The sequence below is a fragment of the Salvelinus fontinalis genome, unplaced genomic scaffold (genome assembly GCF_029448725.1).
Source record: "Salvelinus fontinalis isolate EN_2023a unplaced genomic scaffold, ASM2944872v1 scaffold_0215, whole genome shotgun sequence".
NCBI classification, from domain to species: Eukaryota; Metazoa; Chordata; class Actinopteri; order Salmoniformes; family Salmonidae; genus Salvelinus; species Salvelinus fontinalis.
Genome location: NW_026600424.1, coordinates 97,137 through 115,000, shown reverse-complemented (window position 1 = coordinate 115,000; position 17,864 = coordinate 97,137). Strand labels below are relative to the sequence as shown.

General features: G+C 47.0%; 1 protein-coding gene across 1 annotated transcript in view; it reads left to right on the top strand.

Moving 5' to 3' along the window:
• The window catches only part of LOC129844732 (CDK5 and ABL1 enzyme substrate 2-like), a 136,261-nt gene that overhangs the window by 96,044 nt on the left and 22,353 nt on the right, over window positions 1-17,864 (top strand). The window contains exon 7 of the mRNA XM_055912796.1: window positions 4,942-5,048. Coding sequence (XP_055768771.1) covers window positions 4,942-5,048 — 107 coding nt within the window. The remainder of the gene's footprint in view (window positions 1-4,941; window positions 5,049-17,864) is intronic.

The window sequence follows — 17,864 nt, the reverse complement described above, 5'->3', positions numbered from 1 at the left end:
AACACACACCACACACACATAAACAAACACACACCACACACACACACACACCACACACACATAAACAAACACACACCACACACACACACACAGGGAGGGGGGGTCAAAATCCAAAGTAACAGTCAGTATCTGGTGTGGCCACCAGCTGCATTAAGTACTGCAGTGCATCTCCTCCTCATGGACTGCACCAGATTTGCCAGTTCTTGCTGTGAGATGTTACCCCACTCTTCCACCAAGGCACCTGCAAGCTCCCGGACACTTCTGGGGTGAATGGCCCTAGCCCTCACCCTCCGATCCAACAGGTCCCAGATATGCTCAATGGGATTGAGATCCGGGCTCTTCGCTGGCCATGGCAGAACCCTGACATTCCTGTCTTGCAGGAAATCACGCACGAACGAGCAGTATAGCTGGTGGCATTGTCATGCTGGAGGGTCATGTCAGGATGAGCCTGCAGGAAGGGTACCACATGAGGGAGGAGGATGTCTTCCCTGTAACGCACAGCATTGAGATTGCCTGCAATGACAACAAGCTCAGTCCGATGATGCTGTGACACACCGCCCCAGACCATGACGGACCCTCCACCTCCAAATCGATCCCGCTCTAGAGTACAGGCCTCGGTGTAACGCTCTTTCTTTCGACGATAAACGAGAACCCGACCATCACCCCTGGTGAGACAAAACCGCGACTCGTCAGTGAAGAGCACTTTTTGCCAGTCCTGTCTGGTCCAGCGACGGTGGGTTTGTACCCATAGGCGACGTTGTTGCCGGTGATGTCTGGTGAGGACCTGCCTTACAACAGGCCTACAAGCCCTCAGTCCAGCCTCTCTCAGGCTATTGCGGACAGTCTGAGCACTGATTGAGGGATTATGCGTTCCTGGTGTAACTCGGGCAGTTGTTCTTGTCATCCTGTACCTGTCCCGCAGGTGTGATGTTCGGATGTACCGATCCTGTGCAGGTGTTGTTACACGTGGTCTGCCACTGAGAGGACGATCAGCTGACCGTCCTGTCTACCTGTAGCGCTGTCTTAGGCATCTCACAGTACTGACATTGCAATTTATTGCCACCAATTTATTGCCCTGGCCACATCTGCAGTCCTCATGCCTCCTTGCAGCATGCCTAAGGCACGTTCACGCAGATGAACAGGGACCCTGGGCATCTTTCTTTTGGTGTTTTTCAGAGTCAGTAGAAAGGCCTCTTTAGTGTCCTAAATTTTCATAACTGTGACCTTAATTGCCTACCGTCTGTAAGCTGTTAGTGTCTTAACGACCGTTCCGCAGGTGCATGTTCATTAATTGTTTATGGTTCATTGAACAAGCATGGGAAACAGTGTTTAAACCCTTTACAATGAAGATCTGTGAAGTTAATAGGATTTGTACGAATTATCTTTGAAAGACAGGGTCCTGAAAAGGGGACGTTTCTTTTTTAATATATATAATCACACTGTTCTAATCACTAGACAGGGTTCTAATCCCTAGACAGTGTTATAATCACTAGACAGGGTTCTAATCACTAGACAGGGTTCTAATCACTAGACAGTGTTCTAATCACTAGACAGGGTTCTAATCACTAGACAGGGTTCTAATCACTAGACAGGGTTCTAATCACTAGACAGTGTTCTAATCACTAGACAGGGTTCTAATCACTAGACAGGGTTCTAATCACTAGACAGTGTTCTAATCGCTAGACAGTGTTCTAATCACTAGACAGTGTTCTAATCGCTAGACAGGGTTCTAATCGCTAGACAGTGTTCTAATCACTAGACATTGTTCTAATCACTAGACAGGGTTCTAATCACTAGACATTGTTCTAATCACTAGACAGGGTTCTAATCACTAGACAGTGTTCTAATCACTAGACAGTGTTCTAATCACTAGACAGGGTTCTAATCACTAGACATTGTTCTAATCACTAGACAGTGTTCTAATCACTAGACAGTGTTCTAATCACTAGACAGTGTTCTAATCACTAGACAGTGTTCTAATCACTAGACAGTGTTCTAATCGCTAGACAGGGTTCTAATCGCTAGACAGTGTTCTAATCACTAGACAGTGTTCTAATCACTAGACAGTGTTCTAATCACTAGACAGGGTTCTAATCACTAGACAGTGTTCTAATCACTAGACAGTGTTCTAATCACTAGACAGTGTTCTAATCACTAGACAGTGTTCTAATCACTAGACAGGGTTCTAATCGCTAGACAGTGTTCTAATCACTAGACGCTGTTCTAATCACTAGACAGGGTTCTAATCGCTAGACAGGGTTCTAATCCCTAGACATTGTTCTAATCACTAGACAGGGTTCTAATCACTAGACAGTGTTCTAATCACTAGACAGGGTTCTAATCACTAGACAGTGTTCTAATCACTAGACAGGGTTCTAATCGCTAGACAGGGTTCTAATCACTAGACAGTGTTATAATCACTAGACAGTGTTCTAATCACTAGACAGTGTTCTAATCACTAGACAGTGTTCTAATCACTAGACAGTGTTCTAATCACTAGACAGTGTTCTAATCACTAGACAGGGTTCTAATCACTAGACAGTGTTCTAATCACTAGACAGTGTTCTAATCACTAGACAGTGTTCTAATCACTAGACAGTGTTCTAATCACTAGACAGGGTTCTAATCACTAGACAATGTTCTAATCACTAGACAGGGTTCTAATCACTAGACAGTGTTCTAATCACTAGACAGTGTTATAATCACTAGACAGTGTTCTAATCACTAGACAGGGTTCTAATCACTAGACAGTGTTCTAATCACTAGACAGTGTTCTAATCACTAGACAGGGTTCTAATCACTAGACAATGTTCTAATCGCTAGACAGGGTTCTAATCACTAGACAGTGTTCTAATCACTAGACAGTGTTATAATCACTAGACAGTGTTCTAATCACTAGACAGGGTTCTAATCACTAGACAGGGTTCTAATCACTAGACAGGGTTCTAATCACTAGACAGTGTTCTAATCGCTAGACACTGTTCTAATCGCTAGACACTGTTCTAATCACTAGACAGTGTTCTAATCACTAGACAGGGTTCTAATCACTAGACAGGGTTCTAATCACTAGACAGGGTTCTAATCACTAGACAGTGTTCTAATCACTAGACACTGTTCTAATCACTAGACAGTGTTCTAATCACTAGACAGTGTTCTAATCACTAGACACTGTTCTAATCACTAGACAGTGTTCTAATCGCTAGACAGGGTTCTAATCGCTAGACAGTGTTCTAATCACTAGACAGTGTTCTAATCACTAGACAATGTTCTAATCACTAGACAGTGTTCTAATCACTAGACACTGTTCTAATCACTAGACATTGTTCTAATCACTAGACAGTGTTCTAATCACTAGACAGTGTTCTAATCACTAGACACTGTTCTAATCACTAGACACTGTTCTAATCACTAGACAGTGTTCTAATCACTAGACACTGTTCTAATCACTAGACAGTGTTCTAATCACTAGACAGTGTTCTAATCACTAGACAGGGTTCTAATCACTAGACAGGGTTCTAATCACTAGACAGTGTTCTAATCACTAGACAGTGTTCTAATCACTAGACAGTGTTCTAATCACTAGACAGTGTTCTAATCACTAGACAGTGTTCTAATCACTAGACAGTGTTATAATCACTAGACAGTGTTCTAATCGCTAGACAGGGTTCTAATCGCTAGACAGTGTTCTAATCACTAGACGCTGTTCTAATCACTAGACAGGGTTCTAATCGCTAGACAGGGTTCTAATCCCTAGACATTGTTCTAATCACTAGACAGGGTTCTAATCACTAGACAGTGTTATAATCACTAGACAGGGTTCTAATCACTAGACAGCGTTCTAATCACTAGACAGGGTTCTAATCATTAGACAGGGTTCTAATCACTAGACAGTGTTCTAATCACTAGACAGTGTTCTAATCACTAGACAGGGTTCTAATCACTAGACAGGGTTCTAATCACTAGACAGGGTTCTAATCACTAGACAGGGTTCTAATCACTAGACAGGGTTCTAATCACTAGACAGTGTTCTAATCACTAGACAGTGTTCTAATCACTAGACAGTGTTCTAATCACTAGACAGGGTTCTAATCACTAGACAGTGTTCTAATCACTAGACAGGGTTCTAATCACTAGACAGTGTTCTAATCACTAGACAGTGTTCTAATCACTAGACAGTGTTCTAATCACTTGACGTCTTGGCCTTGTCTCTGTAGACAGGTGCTTTGGAGTAGAGTAAACTAGAGTAGTTAAACTTCCCAGACTGTGTGCAATGGCCTCTAGCAGACTGTATTCTGTGAAGAAATATGTATAACCATATATAATGTAAAGGTTTATTTGACTAATATACACAGTGTACAGCAGTCCATTCATGCAAAGCTCCCATTGTTGTTAGATACCATTATGGACTTTCTTTTCTTGGGACAAATTAAAAACATTATAGAGTTATTGATTAATATTTTCTCTCTATCTCTCTCCCTATCTCCTACCCCTACCTCCCTATCTCTCTCTCCCTATCTCCTACCCCTACCTCCCTATCTCTCTCTCCCTATCTCCTACCCCTACCTTCCTTTCTCTCTCTCCCTATCTCCTACCCCTACCTTCCTATCTCTCTCTCCCTATCTCCTACCCCTACCTCCCTCTCTCTCTCTCCCTCTCTCCAACCCCTACCTCCCTCTCTCTCTTCCCCTCACTCTCTCTCTCCCTATCTCCTCCCCCTACCCCCTCTCTCTCTTTCCCCCCCTCTCCTCTCCTTCCCTCTCTCTCCCTATCTCCTCCCCCTACCCACTCTCTCTCTCCCCCCTATCTCCTCTCCTTCCCTCTCTCTCCCCCTCCCTCTCTCCTCTCCCTCCTCTCTCTCCCGCCCTCTTTCCTTCTCTCCCCCCTCCTTCCCTCTTCTTCTCTCTTTCCCTCTCTCCTCCCCTGCGCTCTCCCTCACTCTAGACGACAGTGATAGAGTACGTGAAGCCATCTGATCTGAAGAAGGACATGAACGAGACGTTTAAAGAGAAGTTTCCTCAAGTCAAGCTGACTCTCAGCAAGATCAGGAGGTATACTACTGTAGCGTGTGTGTGTGTGTGTGTGTGTGTGTGTGTGTGTGTGTGTGTGTGTGTGTGTGTGTGTGTGTGTGTGTGTGTGTGTGTGTGTGTGTGTGTGTGTGTGTGTGTGTGTGTGTGTGTGTGTGTGTGTGTGTGCACGGTCATTTCCATAGATGTTTTGTCTTACTCTTATCCCAACACCCCCTCCCTCCCCTCTCCCTCTCACCCTCTCTCTTCCCCCCTCTCTCGCTCGCTCTCACTCTCTCTCTTCCCCCCTCTCTCTCTCCCTCTCCCTCTCACCCTCTCTCTTCCCCCCTTTTCTCTCTCCCTCTCACCCTCTCTCTTCCCCCCCTCTCTCTCTCCCTCTCTCTCTCCCTCTCACCCTCTCTCTTCCCCCCTTCTCTCTCCCTCTCCCTCTCACCCTCTCTCTTCCCCCCTCTCTCTCTCCCTCTCTCTCTCCCTCTCACCCTCTCTCTTCCCCCCTTCTCTCTCTCCCTCTCCCTCTCACCCTTTCTCTTCCCCCCTTCTCTCTCTCCCTCTCCCTCTCACCCTCTCTCTTCCCCCTCTCTCTCTCCCTCTCTCGCTCCCTCTCACCCTCTCTCTTCCCCCCTTCTCTCTCTCCCTCTCCCTCTCACCCTCTCTCTTCCCCCCTCTCTCTCTCTCTCCGTCTTGCTCTCACCCTCTCTCTTGTTCAAAACCCAAGCCCTCCCTTAGGCCTACAATAATGAAACCTGGTTCAACAGCAATGTGTGTCTTTAACCTGCCGCTTTTATGGTAGCCTAGTGGTTAGAGTGTTGGACCAGTAACCAAAAGGATGGAATCCCCGAGCTGACAAGGTAAACATCTGTCTTTCTGCCCCTGAACAAGGCAGTTAACCCACTGTTCCCCCGGGCGCAGAAGACGTGGATGTTGATTAGGCAGCCCCCCACATCTCTCTGATTCAGAGGGTTAAATGAGGAAGACACATTTCAGTTGAATACATTCTGTTGTACAACTGACTAGGTATCCCCCCTTTCTGTTGTACAACTGACTAGGTATCCCCCCTTTCTGTTGTACAACTGACTAGGTATCCCCCCTTCTGTTGTACAACTGACTAGGTATCCCCCCTTTCTGTTGTACAACTGACTAGGTATCCCCCCTTTCTGTTGTACAACTGACTAGGTATCCCCCTTTCTGTTGTACAACTGACTAGGTATCCCCCTTTCTGTTGTACAACTGACTAGGTATCCCCCCTTTCTGTTGTACAACTGACTAGGTATCCCCCCTTTCTGTTGTACAACTGACTAGGTATCCCCCCTTTCTGTTGTACAACTGACTAGGTATCCCCCCCTTTCTGTTGTACAACTGACTAGGTATCCCCCCTTTCTGTTGTACAACTGACTAGGTATCCCCCCTTTCTGTTGTACAACTGACTAGGTATCCCCCCTTCTGTTGTACAACTGACTAGGTATCCCCCTTTCTGTTGTACAACTGACTAGGTATCCCCCCTTTCCCTTTCTGTTGTACAACTGACTAGGTATCCCCCTTTCTGTTGTACAACTGACTAGGTATCCCCCTTTCTGTTGTACAACTGACTAGGTATCACCCTTTCTGTTGTACAACTGACTAGGTATCCCCCTTTCTGTTGTACAACTGACTAGGTATCACCCTTTCTGTTGTACAACTGACTAGGTATCCCCCTTTCTGTTGTACAACTGACTAGGTATCCCCCTTTCTGTTGTACAACTGACTAGGTATCCCCCTTTCTGTTGTACAACTGACTAGGTATCACCCTTTCTGTTGTACAACTGACTAGGTATCCCCCTTTCTGTTGTACAACTGACTAGGTATCCCCCTTTCTGTTGTACAACTGACTAGGTATCCCCCTTTCTGTTGTACAACTGACTAGGTATCCCCCCTTTCTGTTGTACAACTGACTAGGTATCCCCCCTTTCTGTTGTATAACTGACTAGGTATCCCCCTTTCTGTTGTACAACTGACTAGGTATCCCCCTTTCTGTTGTACAACTGACTAGGTATCCCCCTTTCTGTTGTACAACTGACTAGGTATCCCCCCTTTCTGTTGTACAACTGACTAGGTATCCCCCTTTCTGTTGTACAACTGACTAGGTATCCCCCCTTTCTGTTGTACAACTGACTAGGTATCCCCCTTTCTGTTGTACAACTGACTAGGTATCCCCCTTTCTGTTGTACAACTGACTAGGTATCCCCCCTTTCTGTTGTATAACTGACTAGGTATCCCCCTTTCTGTTGTACAACTGACTAGGTATCCCCCTTTCTGTTGTACAACTGACTAGGTATCCCCCTTTCTGTTGTACAACTGACTAGGTATCCCCCCTTTCTGTTGTACAACTGACTAGGTATCCCCCCTTTCTGTTGTACAACTGACTAGGTATCCCCCCTTTCTGTTGTACAACTGACTAGGTATCCCCCCTTTCTGTTGTACAACTGACTAGGTATCCCCCCTTTCTGTTGTATAACTGACTAGGTATCCCCCCTTTCTGTTGTACAACTGACTAGGTATCCCCCCTTTCTGTTGTACAACTGACTAGGTATCCCCCTTTCTGTTGTACAACTGACTAGGTATCCCCCTTTCTGTTGTATAACTGACTAGGTATCCCCCCTTTCCCTTTCTGTTGTACAACTGACTAGGTATCCCCCTTTCTGTTGTACAACTGACTAGGTATCCCCCCTTTCTGTTGTACAACTGACTAGGTATCCCCCTTTCTGTTGTACAACTGACTAGGTATCCCCCTTTCTGTTGTACAACTGACTAGGTATCCCCCTTTCTGTTGTATAACTGACTAGGTATCCCCCCTTTCTGTGGTACAGCTGACTAGGTATCCCCCTTTCTGTGGTACAGCTGACTAGGTACCCCCCTTTCTGTTGTACAACTGACTAGGTATCCCCCCTTTCTGTTGTACAACTGACTAGGTATCCCCCCTTTCTGTGGTACAGCTGACTAGGTATCCCCCTTTCTGTGGTACAGCTGACTAGGTACCCCCCTTTCTGTTGTACAACTGACTAGGTATCCCCCTTTCTGTTGTACAACTGACTAGGTATCCCCCTTTCTGTTGTACAACTGACTAGGTATCCCCCTTTCTGTTGTACAACTGACTAGGTATCCCCCCTTTCTGTTGTACAACTGACTAGGTATCCCCCCTTTCTGTTGTACAACTGACTAGGTATCCCCCCTTTCCCTTTCTGTTGTACAACTGACTAGGTATCCCCCCTTTCTGTTGTACAACTGACTAGGTATCCCCCTTTCCCTTTCTGTTGTACAACTGACTAGGTATCCCCCCTTTCTGTTGTACAACTGACTAGGTATCCCCCTTTCTGTTGTACAACTGACTAGGTATCCCCCTTTCTGTTGTACAACTGACTAGGTATCCCCCTTTCTGTTGTACAGCTGACTAGGTATCCCCCCTTTCTGTTGTATAACTGACTAGATATCCCCCCTTTCTGTTGTACAACTGACTAGGTATCCCCCTTTCTGTTGTATAACTGACTAGGTATCCCCCTTTCTGTTGTACAACTGACTAGGTATCCCCCTTTCTGTTGTACAACTGACTAGGTATCCCCCCTTTCTGTTGTACAACTGACTAGGTATCCCCCTTTCTGTTGTACAACTGACTAGGTATCCCCCCTTTCTGTTGTACAACTGACTAGGTATCCCCCTTTCTGTTGTACAACTGACTAGGTACCCCCCTTTCTGTTGTACAACTGACTAGGTATCCCCCCTTTCTGTTGTACAACTGACTAGGTATCCCCCCTTTCCCTTTCTGTTGTACAACTGACTAGGTATCCCCCTTTCTGTTGTACAACTGACTAGGTACCCCCCTTTCTGTTGTACAACTGACTAGGTATCCCCCCTTTCTGTTGTATAACTGACTAGGTATCCCCCTTTCTGTTGTACAACTGACTAGGTATCCCCCTTTCTGTTGTACAACTGACTAGGTATCCCCCTTTCTGTTGTACAACTGACTAGGTATCCCCCTTTCTGTTGTACAACTGACTAGGTATCCCCCCTTTCTGTTGTACAACTGACTAGGTATCCCCCTTTCTGTTGTACAACTGACTAGGTATCCCCCTTTCTGTTGTACAACTGACTAGGTATCCCCCCTTTCTGTTGTATAACTGACTAGGTATCCCCCTTTCTGTTGTACAACTGACTAGGTATCCCCCCTTTCTGTTGTATAACTGACTAGGTATCCCCCTTTCTGTTGTACAACTGACTAGGTATCCCCCTTTCTGTTGTACAACTGACTAGGTATCCCCCTTTCTGTTGTACAACTGACTAGGTATCCCCCTTTCTGTTGTACAACTGACTAGGTATCCCCCTTTCTGTTGTACAACTGACTAGGTATCCCCCCTTTCTGTTGTACAACTGACTAGGTATCCCCCTTTCTGTTGTACAACTGACTAGGTACCCCCCTTTCTGTTGTACAACTGACTAGGTATCCCCCTTTCCCTTTCTGTTGTACAACTGACTAGGTATCCCCCTTTCTGTTGTACAACTGACTAGGTATCCCCCCTTTCCCTTTCTGTTGTACAACTGACTAGGTATCCCCCCTTTCCCTTTCTGTTGTACAACTGACTAGGTATCCCCCTTTCTGTTGTACAACTGACTAGGTATCCCCCTTTCTGTTGTACAACTGACTAGGTATCCCCCCTTTCTGTTGTACAACTGACTAGGTATCCCCCCTTTCTGTTGTACAACTGACTAGGTATCCCCCTTTCTGTTGTACAACTGACTAGGTATCCCCCCTTTCTGTTGTACAACTGACTAGGTATCCCCCCCTTTCTGTTGTACAACTGACTAGGTATCCCCCTTTCTGTTGTACAACTGACTAGGTATCCCCCCTTTCTGTTGTACAACGGACTAGGTATCCCCCTTTCTGTTGTACAACTGACTAGGTATCCCCCCTTTCTGTTGTACAACTGACTAGGTATCCCCCTTTCTGTTGTACAACTGACTAGGTATCCCCCCTTTCTGTTGTACAACTGACTAGGTATCCCCCTTTCTGTTGTACAACTGACTAGGTATTCCCCTTTCTGTTGTATAACTGACTAGGTACCCCCCTTTCTGTTGTACAACTGACTAGGTATCCCCCCTTTCTGTTGTACAACGGACTAGGTATCCCCCTTTCTGTTGTACAACTGACTAGGTATCCCCCCTTTCTGTTGTACAACTGACTAGGTATTCCCCTTTCTGTTGTATAACTGACTAGGTATCCCCCTTTCTGTTGTACAACTGACTAGGTATCCCCCTTTCCCTTTCTGTTGTACAACTGACTAGGTATCCCCCCTTTCTGTTGTGCAACTGACTAGGTATCCCCCCTTTCTGTTGTACAACTGACTAGGTATCCCCCCTTTCTGTTGTACAACTGACTAGGTATCCCCCCTTTCTGTTGTACAACTGACTAGGTATCCCCCCTTTCTGTTATACAACTGACTAGGTATCCCCCCTTTCCCTTTCTGTTGTACAACTGACTAGGTATCCCCCTTTCTGTTATACAACTGACTAGGTACCCCCCTTTCTGTTGTACAACTGACTAGGTATCCCCCTTTCTGTTGTACAACTGACTAGGTATCCCCCCTTTCACTTTCTGTTGTACAACTGACTAGGTATCCCCCCTTTCTGTTGTACAACTGACTAGGTATCCCCCTTTCTGTTGTACAACTGACTAGGTACCCCCCTTTCTGTTGTACAACTGACTAGGTATCCCCCCTTTCTGTTGTACAACTGACTAGGTATCCCCCTTTCTGTTGTACAACTGACTAGGTACCCCCCTTTATGTTGTACAACTGACTAGGTATCCCCCTTTCTGTTGTACAACTGACTAGGTATCCCCCCTTTCTGTTATACAACTGACTAGGTACCCCCCTTTCTGTTGTACAACTGACTAGGTATCCCCCTTTCTGTTGTATAACTGGCTAGGTATCCCCCTTTCTGTTGTACAACTGACTAGGTATCCCCCCTTTCTGTTATACAACTGACTAGGTATCCCCCTTTCTGTTGTACAACTGACTAGGTATCCCCCCTTTCCCTTTCTGTTGTACAACTGACTAGGTATCCCCCCTTTCCCTTTCTGTTGTACAACTGACTAGGTATCCCCCCTTTCCCTTTCTGTTGTACAACTGACTAGGTATCCCCCTTTCTGTTGTACAACTGACTAGGTATCCCCCTTTCTGTTGTACAACTGACTAGGTATCCCCCCTTTCTGTTATACAACTGACTAGGTATCCCCCTTTCCCTTTCTGTTGTACAACTGACTAGGTATCCCCTTTCTGTTGTACAACTGACTAGGTATCCCCCTTTCTGTTGTACAACTGACTAGGTATCCCCCCTTTCTGTTATACAACTGACTAGGTATCCCCCTTTCTGTTATACAACTGACTAGGTATCCCCCTTTCTGTTGTACAACTGACTAGGTATCCCCCCTTTCCCTTTCTGTTGTACAACTGACTAGGTATCCCCCCTTTCCCTTTCTGTTGTACAACTGACTAGGTATCCCCCCTTTCTGTTGTACAACTGACTAGGTATCCCCCTTTCTGTTGTACAACTGACTAGGTATCCCCCTTTCTGTTGTACAACTGACTAGGTATCCCCCTTTCTGTTGTATAACTGACTAGGTATCCCCCTTTCTGTTGTACAACTGACTAGGTATCCCCCTTTCTGTTGTACAACTGACTAGGTATCCCCCTTTCTGTTGTACAACTGACTAGGTATCCCCCCTTTCTGTTGTACAACTGACTAGGTATCCCCCCTTTCTGTTGTATAACTGACTAGGTATCCCCCCTTTCTGTTGTATAACTGACTAGGTATCCCCCCTTTCTGTTGTATAACTGACTAGGTATCCCCCTTTCTGTTGTACAACTGACTAGGTATCCCCCTTTCTGTTGTACAACTGACTAGGTATCCCCCTTTCTGTTGTACAACTGACTAGGTATCCCCCTTTCTGTTGTACAACTGACTAGGTATCCCCCTTTCTGTTGTACAACTGACTAGGTATCCCCCTTTCCCTACACGCGGTTGTAGGAGCAGTAATAATCACTAGTACATGAACTAACTGTAGCTATTAACAAATCAGTATCCACTGATAACATGTTAGTACAGTAAGTCAGTATTAACACCAACCTGACAGGAGTCTCCCTGGTAGTTAGCGGGACAGAGACAGATCTCTACGTTGTTGGCGTGTCGCCCCGTGGGCAGTGTCTGTGCTCCCTCCAGCACGACCCCGCGTAGCGACACAGTGTGGGCAGACTGGGAGTGAAGAGCTCTGATCTGGAGAGACTCTAAACCAACCAGAACCATCATCAGTTCCTCTCTAGACACCACGTTCCCTGTCCGGGCGTGGCGGAAACTTCCCTGGGGGGGAGAGAGAGAGACGGGGGTGAGAGAGAGAGAAAGAGAGAGAGAGAGAGAGAGAGAGATGGGGTGAGAGAGAGAGAGATAGAGACAGGGGTGAGAGAGAGAGACAGGGGTGAGAGAGAGAGAGAGATAGAGCGAGAGAGACGGGGTGAGAGAGAGAGAGAGAGAGAGATAGAGAGAGAGAGAGAGAGAGAGCGAGAGAGAGACGGGGTGAGAGAGAGCGAGAGAGAGAGAGACAGGGGTGAGAGAGAGAGAGAGAGAGAGAGAGAGAGAGAGAGAGAGAGAGAGAGATAGAGAGAGAGAGAGAGAGAGACGGGGTGAGAGCTGGCATGGCTATTGTGATGTCATGATGATGTCATTTATGTAGATGCAGTTAAATTGTAATCTTCGGATTAGACTGAAAAGAGATATTTAGATGTCAACAGTCAGTGATCTAATTCTCTGGTAACACAACTCCATGTGGACTATCCCCAGGTGGTCAGTGTCCCTCCTCCACCATGTGGACTATCACCAGGTGGTCAGGTCAGTGTCCCTCCTCCACCATGTGGACTATCCCCAGGAGGTCAGTGTCCCTCCTCCACCATGTGGACTATGACCAGGAGGTCAGGTCAGTGTCCCTCCTCCACCATGTGGACTATCACCAGGTGGTCAGTGTCCCTCCTCCACCATGTGGACTATCACCAGGTGGTCAGTGTCCCTCCTCCACCATGTGGACTATCCCCAGGTGGTCAGTGCTCCTCCTCCACCATGTGGACTATCACCAGGAGGTCAGGTCAGTGTCCCTCCTCCACCATGTGGACTATCACCAGGTGGTCAGTGTCCCTCCTCCACCATGTGGACTATCCCCAGGTGGTCAGTGTCCCTCCTCCACCATGTGGACTATCACCAGGAGGTCAGGTCAGTGTCCCTCCTCCACCATGTGACTATCACCAGGAGGTCAGGTCAGTGTCCCTCCTCCACCATGTGGACTATCACCAGGTGGTCAGGTCAGTGTCCCTCCTCCACCATGTGGACTATCACCAGGAGGTCAGGTCAGTGTCCCTCCTCCACCATGTGGACTATCCCCAGGTGGTCAGTGTCACTCCTCCACCATGTGGACTATCACCAGGTGGTCAGGTTAGTGTCCCTCCTCCACCATGTGGACTATCACCAGGTGGTCAGGTCAGTGTCCCTCCTCCACCATGTGGACTATCACCAGGAGGTCAGGTCAGTGTCCCTCCTCCACCATGTGGACTATCACCAGGTGGTCAGTGTCCCTCCTCCACCATGTGGACTATCCTGAGGTGGTCAGGTCAGTGTCCCTCCCCCACCATGTGGACTATCCTGAGGTGTTCAGGTCAGTGTCCTACCTCCACCATGTGGACTATCCTGAGGTGTTCAGGCCAGTGTCCTACCTCCACCATGTGGACTATCCCCAGGTGGTCAGGTTAGTGTCCTACCTCCACCATGTGGACTATCCCCAGGTGTGGTTGTTCAGGTGAAGAATATTCTCTCTCGATGAACACCAGGGTCATCTGGTTACCCTGTGGACACAGAGACACAGACAGACATATCTTTTAACAGCAGAGATACACTAGCCAACTTTCAGTTCACTGCTCTTCTGGCTTCTTGACACAGACACAACCTTTTACTCTTTACGAATAGTTAGTTTATGTCAAGTAACGCAAACACATCATTTCTTCCGTAGACGTCAAAGGATACTAAGCACTCGGGTTAAATGTAGAAAGTACATGTTGGTAATCTGTTCAGATGTAAAGCCATGGTACACTGTGGTGGGTTGTTTACCTTGAGAATGATGTCAGGTCGAGAGGCCTCGGTGGGTAGAGAGAGAACATCTCCTCTCATAGTCTGAGTGTGGAGACTATACCGCAGATAGCCTCCATAAGACGACACCTAGATAGAGATGAAGACAGAGAGAGGGGGGAGGGAGAGGGATGGAGAGAGAGAGAGGGGGGAGGGAGAGGGATGGAGAGAGAGAGAGGGGGAGGGAGAGGGATGGAGAGAGAGAGAGGGGGGAGGGAGAGGGATGAAGACAGAGAGAGGGGGGAGGGAGAGGGATGGAGAGAGAGAGAGGGGAGGGAGAGGGATGGAGAGAGAGAGAGAGGGGGGAGGGATGGAGAGAGAGAGAGGGGGGAGGGAGAGGGATGGAGAGAGAGAGAGGGGGGAGGGAGAGAGAGGGATGGAGAGAGAGAGGGGGGAGGGAGAGAGAGAGGGGGGGAGGGAGAGGGATGGAGAGAGAGAGGGGGGGGGTGGAGAGAGAGAGAGAAAAAGAGACAGACAGACAGACAGACAGACAGACAGACAGACAGACAGACAGAGCGACAGGGCAACAGAGCGACAGACTTGTGGTCAGACAATAAATCCTAGAGGAAGATAACTAAGTATGTTCAAAGAGAGAGATAAAATCTAACATGAAAGGTGTTATATTCTAGACAAAACAACCATCATTATCTCTATAACCGCTGGCTGTCTACACTTCCTCTTTAGTGTGTGTGTGTGTGTGTGTGTGTGTGTGTGTGTGTGTTGTGTGTGTGTGTGTGTACTATACGTAGCCCGTAGCACTAGTGTAATCTGATGTAGACGCCCCAGCGAACCCTCCCCACCAGCCCTCTCCCTCTCCTTGGCATGGTGAACACAGTACCTCTATGAGGGCCCTCTGGCTAAATAACACCTAGTGAAGCATTCATTCCACCCCTCCCAGGCCCCGCCCGCTCCCACCTGCACAAGGCCCCGGGTTATTGTTGTGTTTAAGCCTTTTCCTCCTTTGCCTTTGTCTTGTGAAACAACCTCTGTCGACTACAGGTGTGACTCCATGTTAACTCTTGGACCCACTGCGAGTCTTTGTGACTCCATTTTAACTCTTGGACCCACTGCGAGTCTTTGTGACTCCATTTTAACTCTTGGACCCACTGCGAGTCTTTGTGACTCCATTTTAACTCTTGGACCCACTGCGAGTCTTTGTGACTCCATTTTAACTCTTGGACCCACTGCGAGTCTTTGTGACTCCATTTTAACTCTTGGACCCACTGCGAGTCTTTGTGACTCCATTTTAACTCTTAGACCCACTGCGAGTCTTTGTGACTCCATTTTAACTCTTGGACCCACTGCGAGTCTTTGTGACTCCATTTTAACTCTTGGACCCACTGCGAGTCTTTGTGACTCCATTTTAACTCTTGGACCCACTGCGAGTCTTTGTGACCCTGGAGTCGTTGCAATGTATGTTACTATGCGTAAAATATATGTTTTCTATTACTAGTTACTGTTACGGATACAAGTATCCTGTGTGTATTTCTTTTTCTCTCCTTCTCCCCAACGCACAGGTGACAATCATCATTCCCCAATCAGTCATCAATCAGTCGCTAATCGGAAGACAGCTGCTCCTTTTCTCCTACCCAATCACAGTCCCTTTCCCTTGGTTAAAAAACCCTGTCAGTTGTGTTCTCTGGAGCTCGATCTCTTTGTGTAGCCATCTCTCTGTAAATGCCATATGTTTGTAGATCTCTTGTGTGGTTTAGCATCTACATGTCACTTTGTCCCCACCTGTGAGTATTGTGTTTGTTATGGTGTTTGAGTGTTTGTTTGATGGTGGGAAAAGGGGGTAACCAGACAGGTCACCCATGGGCATACACTACCCGTAGGTAAACTTTGTTAAATACACTAGTTAGAACTGGGCGGACCACCCACTGTATTTTTGGTTAGTTAGTTAGCTGTTGTTGAAATAGGCTAGTCTAGCTTAGGGGTGTTTTGGATGCTTATTATTTCTTTCCTTGGGTCCAGCTCAGCCCCTTTTCCTGCCCCCCCCCCCCCCATTACTGTGTGTTTACTAATAAACCCTGAGTTTGATGGTAGATCTTAGTTGTCGTGGTTATTTGTTCTCACTGTTACGTTTTCACTATTATCATTTGCATGAGTTGTGTTACGGGTCCCATTTACCCCCCCCCCCCCCCCCCCAGACTGTCGGGCCAAAGGGATTCCTAACAGTTACAGACTCCCGATTGGCGCAGTGGACTAAGGCACTGCGTCTCATTGCTTGAGTCGTCACTAAAGACACCCTGGCTCGAATCCAGGCTGTATCACAACCGGCTGTGATTGGGAGTCCCATGGAGGGTGGAACACAATTGGCCCAGCGTCGTTAAGGTTACGGGAGGGTTTGGCCGGGGTAGGCCGTCATTGTAAATAAGAATGTGTTCTTAACTGACTTGCCTTGTTGAATAAAGGTTAAATACATAAAAAAAATACATAAGGATTGTGTGTCCAAGATAATGGGGACAATAAAGTTGATTGTATAGTGTGGTATCTTGTCTCCGTACCTTGTCTCCCAGGTAAGTTCTAGGAGCATGCCAGAGGAGGTCTTGGTACACATCAGGTACATCACCAAGGTCCGCTTCCACCAAGTCCTGATCAGGATATACTGTCACAGGAACTTCCTGTCTGTCTGCTCCGAGCAACACCCAGTCCATCATATCCATCACCTGGAGGTTATTACAATGTACAGGGTGTATTAACATAACACTTATACACTGTCACAGGAACTTCCTGTCTGTCTGCTCCTAACAGCACCCAGCATGTCCATCACCTATAACAAAACATAACACTTCCTGTCTGTCTGCTCCTAACAGCACCCAGCATGTCCGTCACCTATAACAAAACATAATACTTCCTGTCTGTCTGCTCCTAACAGCACTCGGCCCAGCATGTCCGTCACCTATAACAAAACATAACACTTCCTGTCTGTCTGCTCCTAACAGCACCCAGCATGTCCGTCACCTATAACAAAACATAACACTTCCTGTCTGTCTGCTCCTAACAGCACCCAGCATGTCCGTCACCTATAACAAAACATAACACTTCCTGTCTGTCTGCTCCTAACAGCACTCGGCCCAGCATGTCCGTCACCTATAACAACACATAACACTTCCTGTCTGTCTGCTCCTAACAGCACCCAGCATGTCCGTCACCTATAACAAAACATAACACTTCCTGTCTGTCTGCTCCTAACAGCACTCGACCCAGCATGTCCTTCACCTATAACAAAACATAACACTTCCTGTCTGTCTGCTCCTAACAGCACCCAGCATTTCCGTCACCTATAACAAAACATAACACTTCCTGTCTGTCTGCTCCTAACAGCACCCAGCATGTCCGTCACCTATAACAAAACATAATACTTCCTGTCTGTCTGCTCCTAACAGCACTCGGCCCAGCATGTCCGTCACCTATAACAAAACATAACACTTCCTGTCTGTCTGCTCCTAACAGCACCCAGCATGTCCGTCACCTATAACAAAACATAACACTTCCTGTCTGTCTGCTCCTAACAGCACCCAGCATGTCCGTCACCTATAACAAAACATAACACTTCCTGTCTGTCTGCTCCTAACAGCACTCGGCCCAGCATGTCCGTCACCTATAACAAAACATAACACTTCCTGTCTGTCTGCTCCTAACAGCACC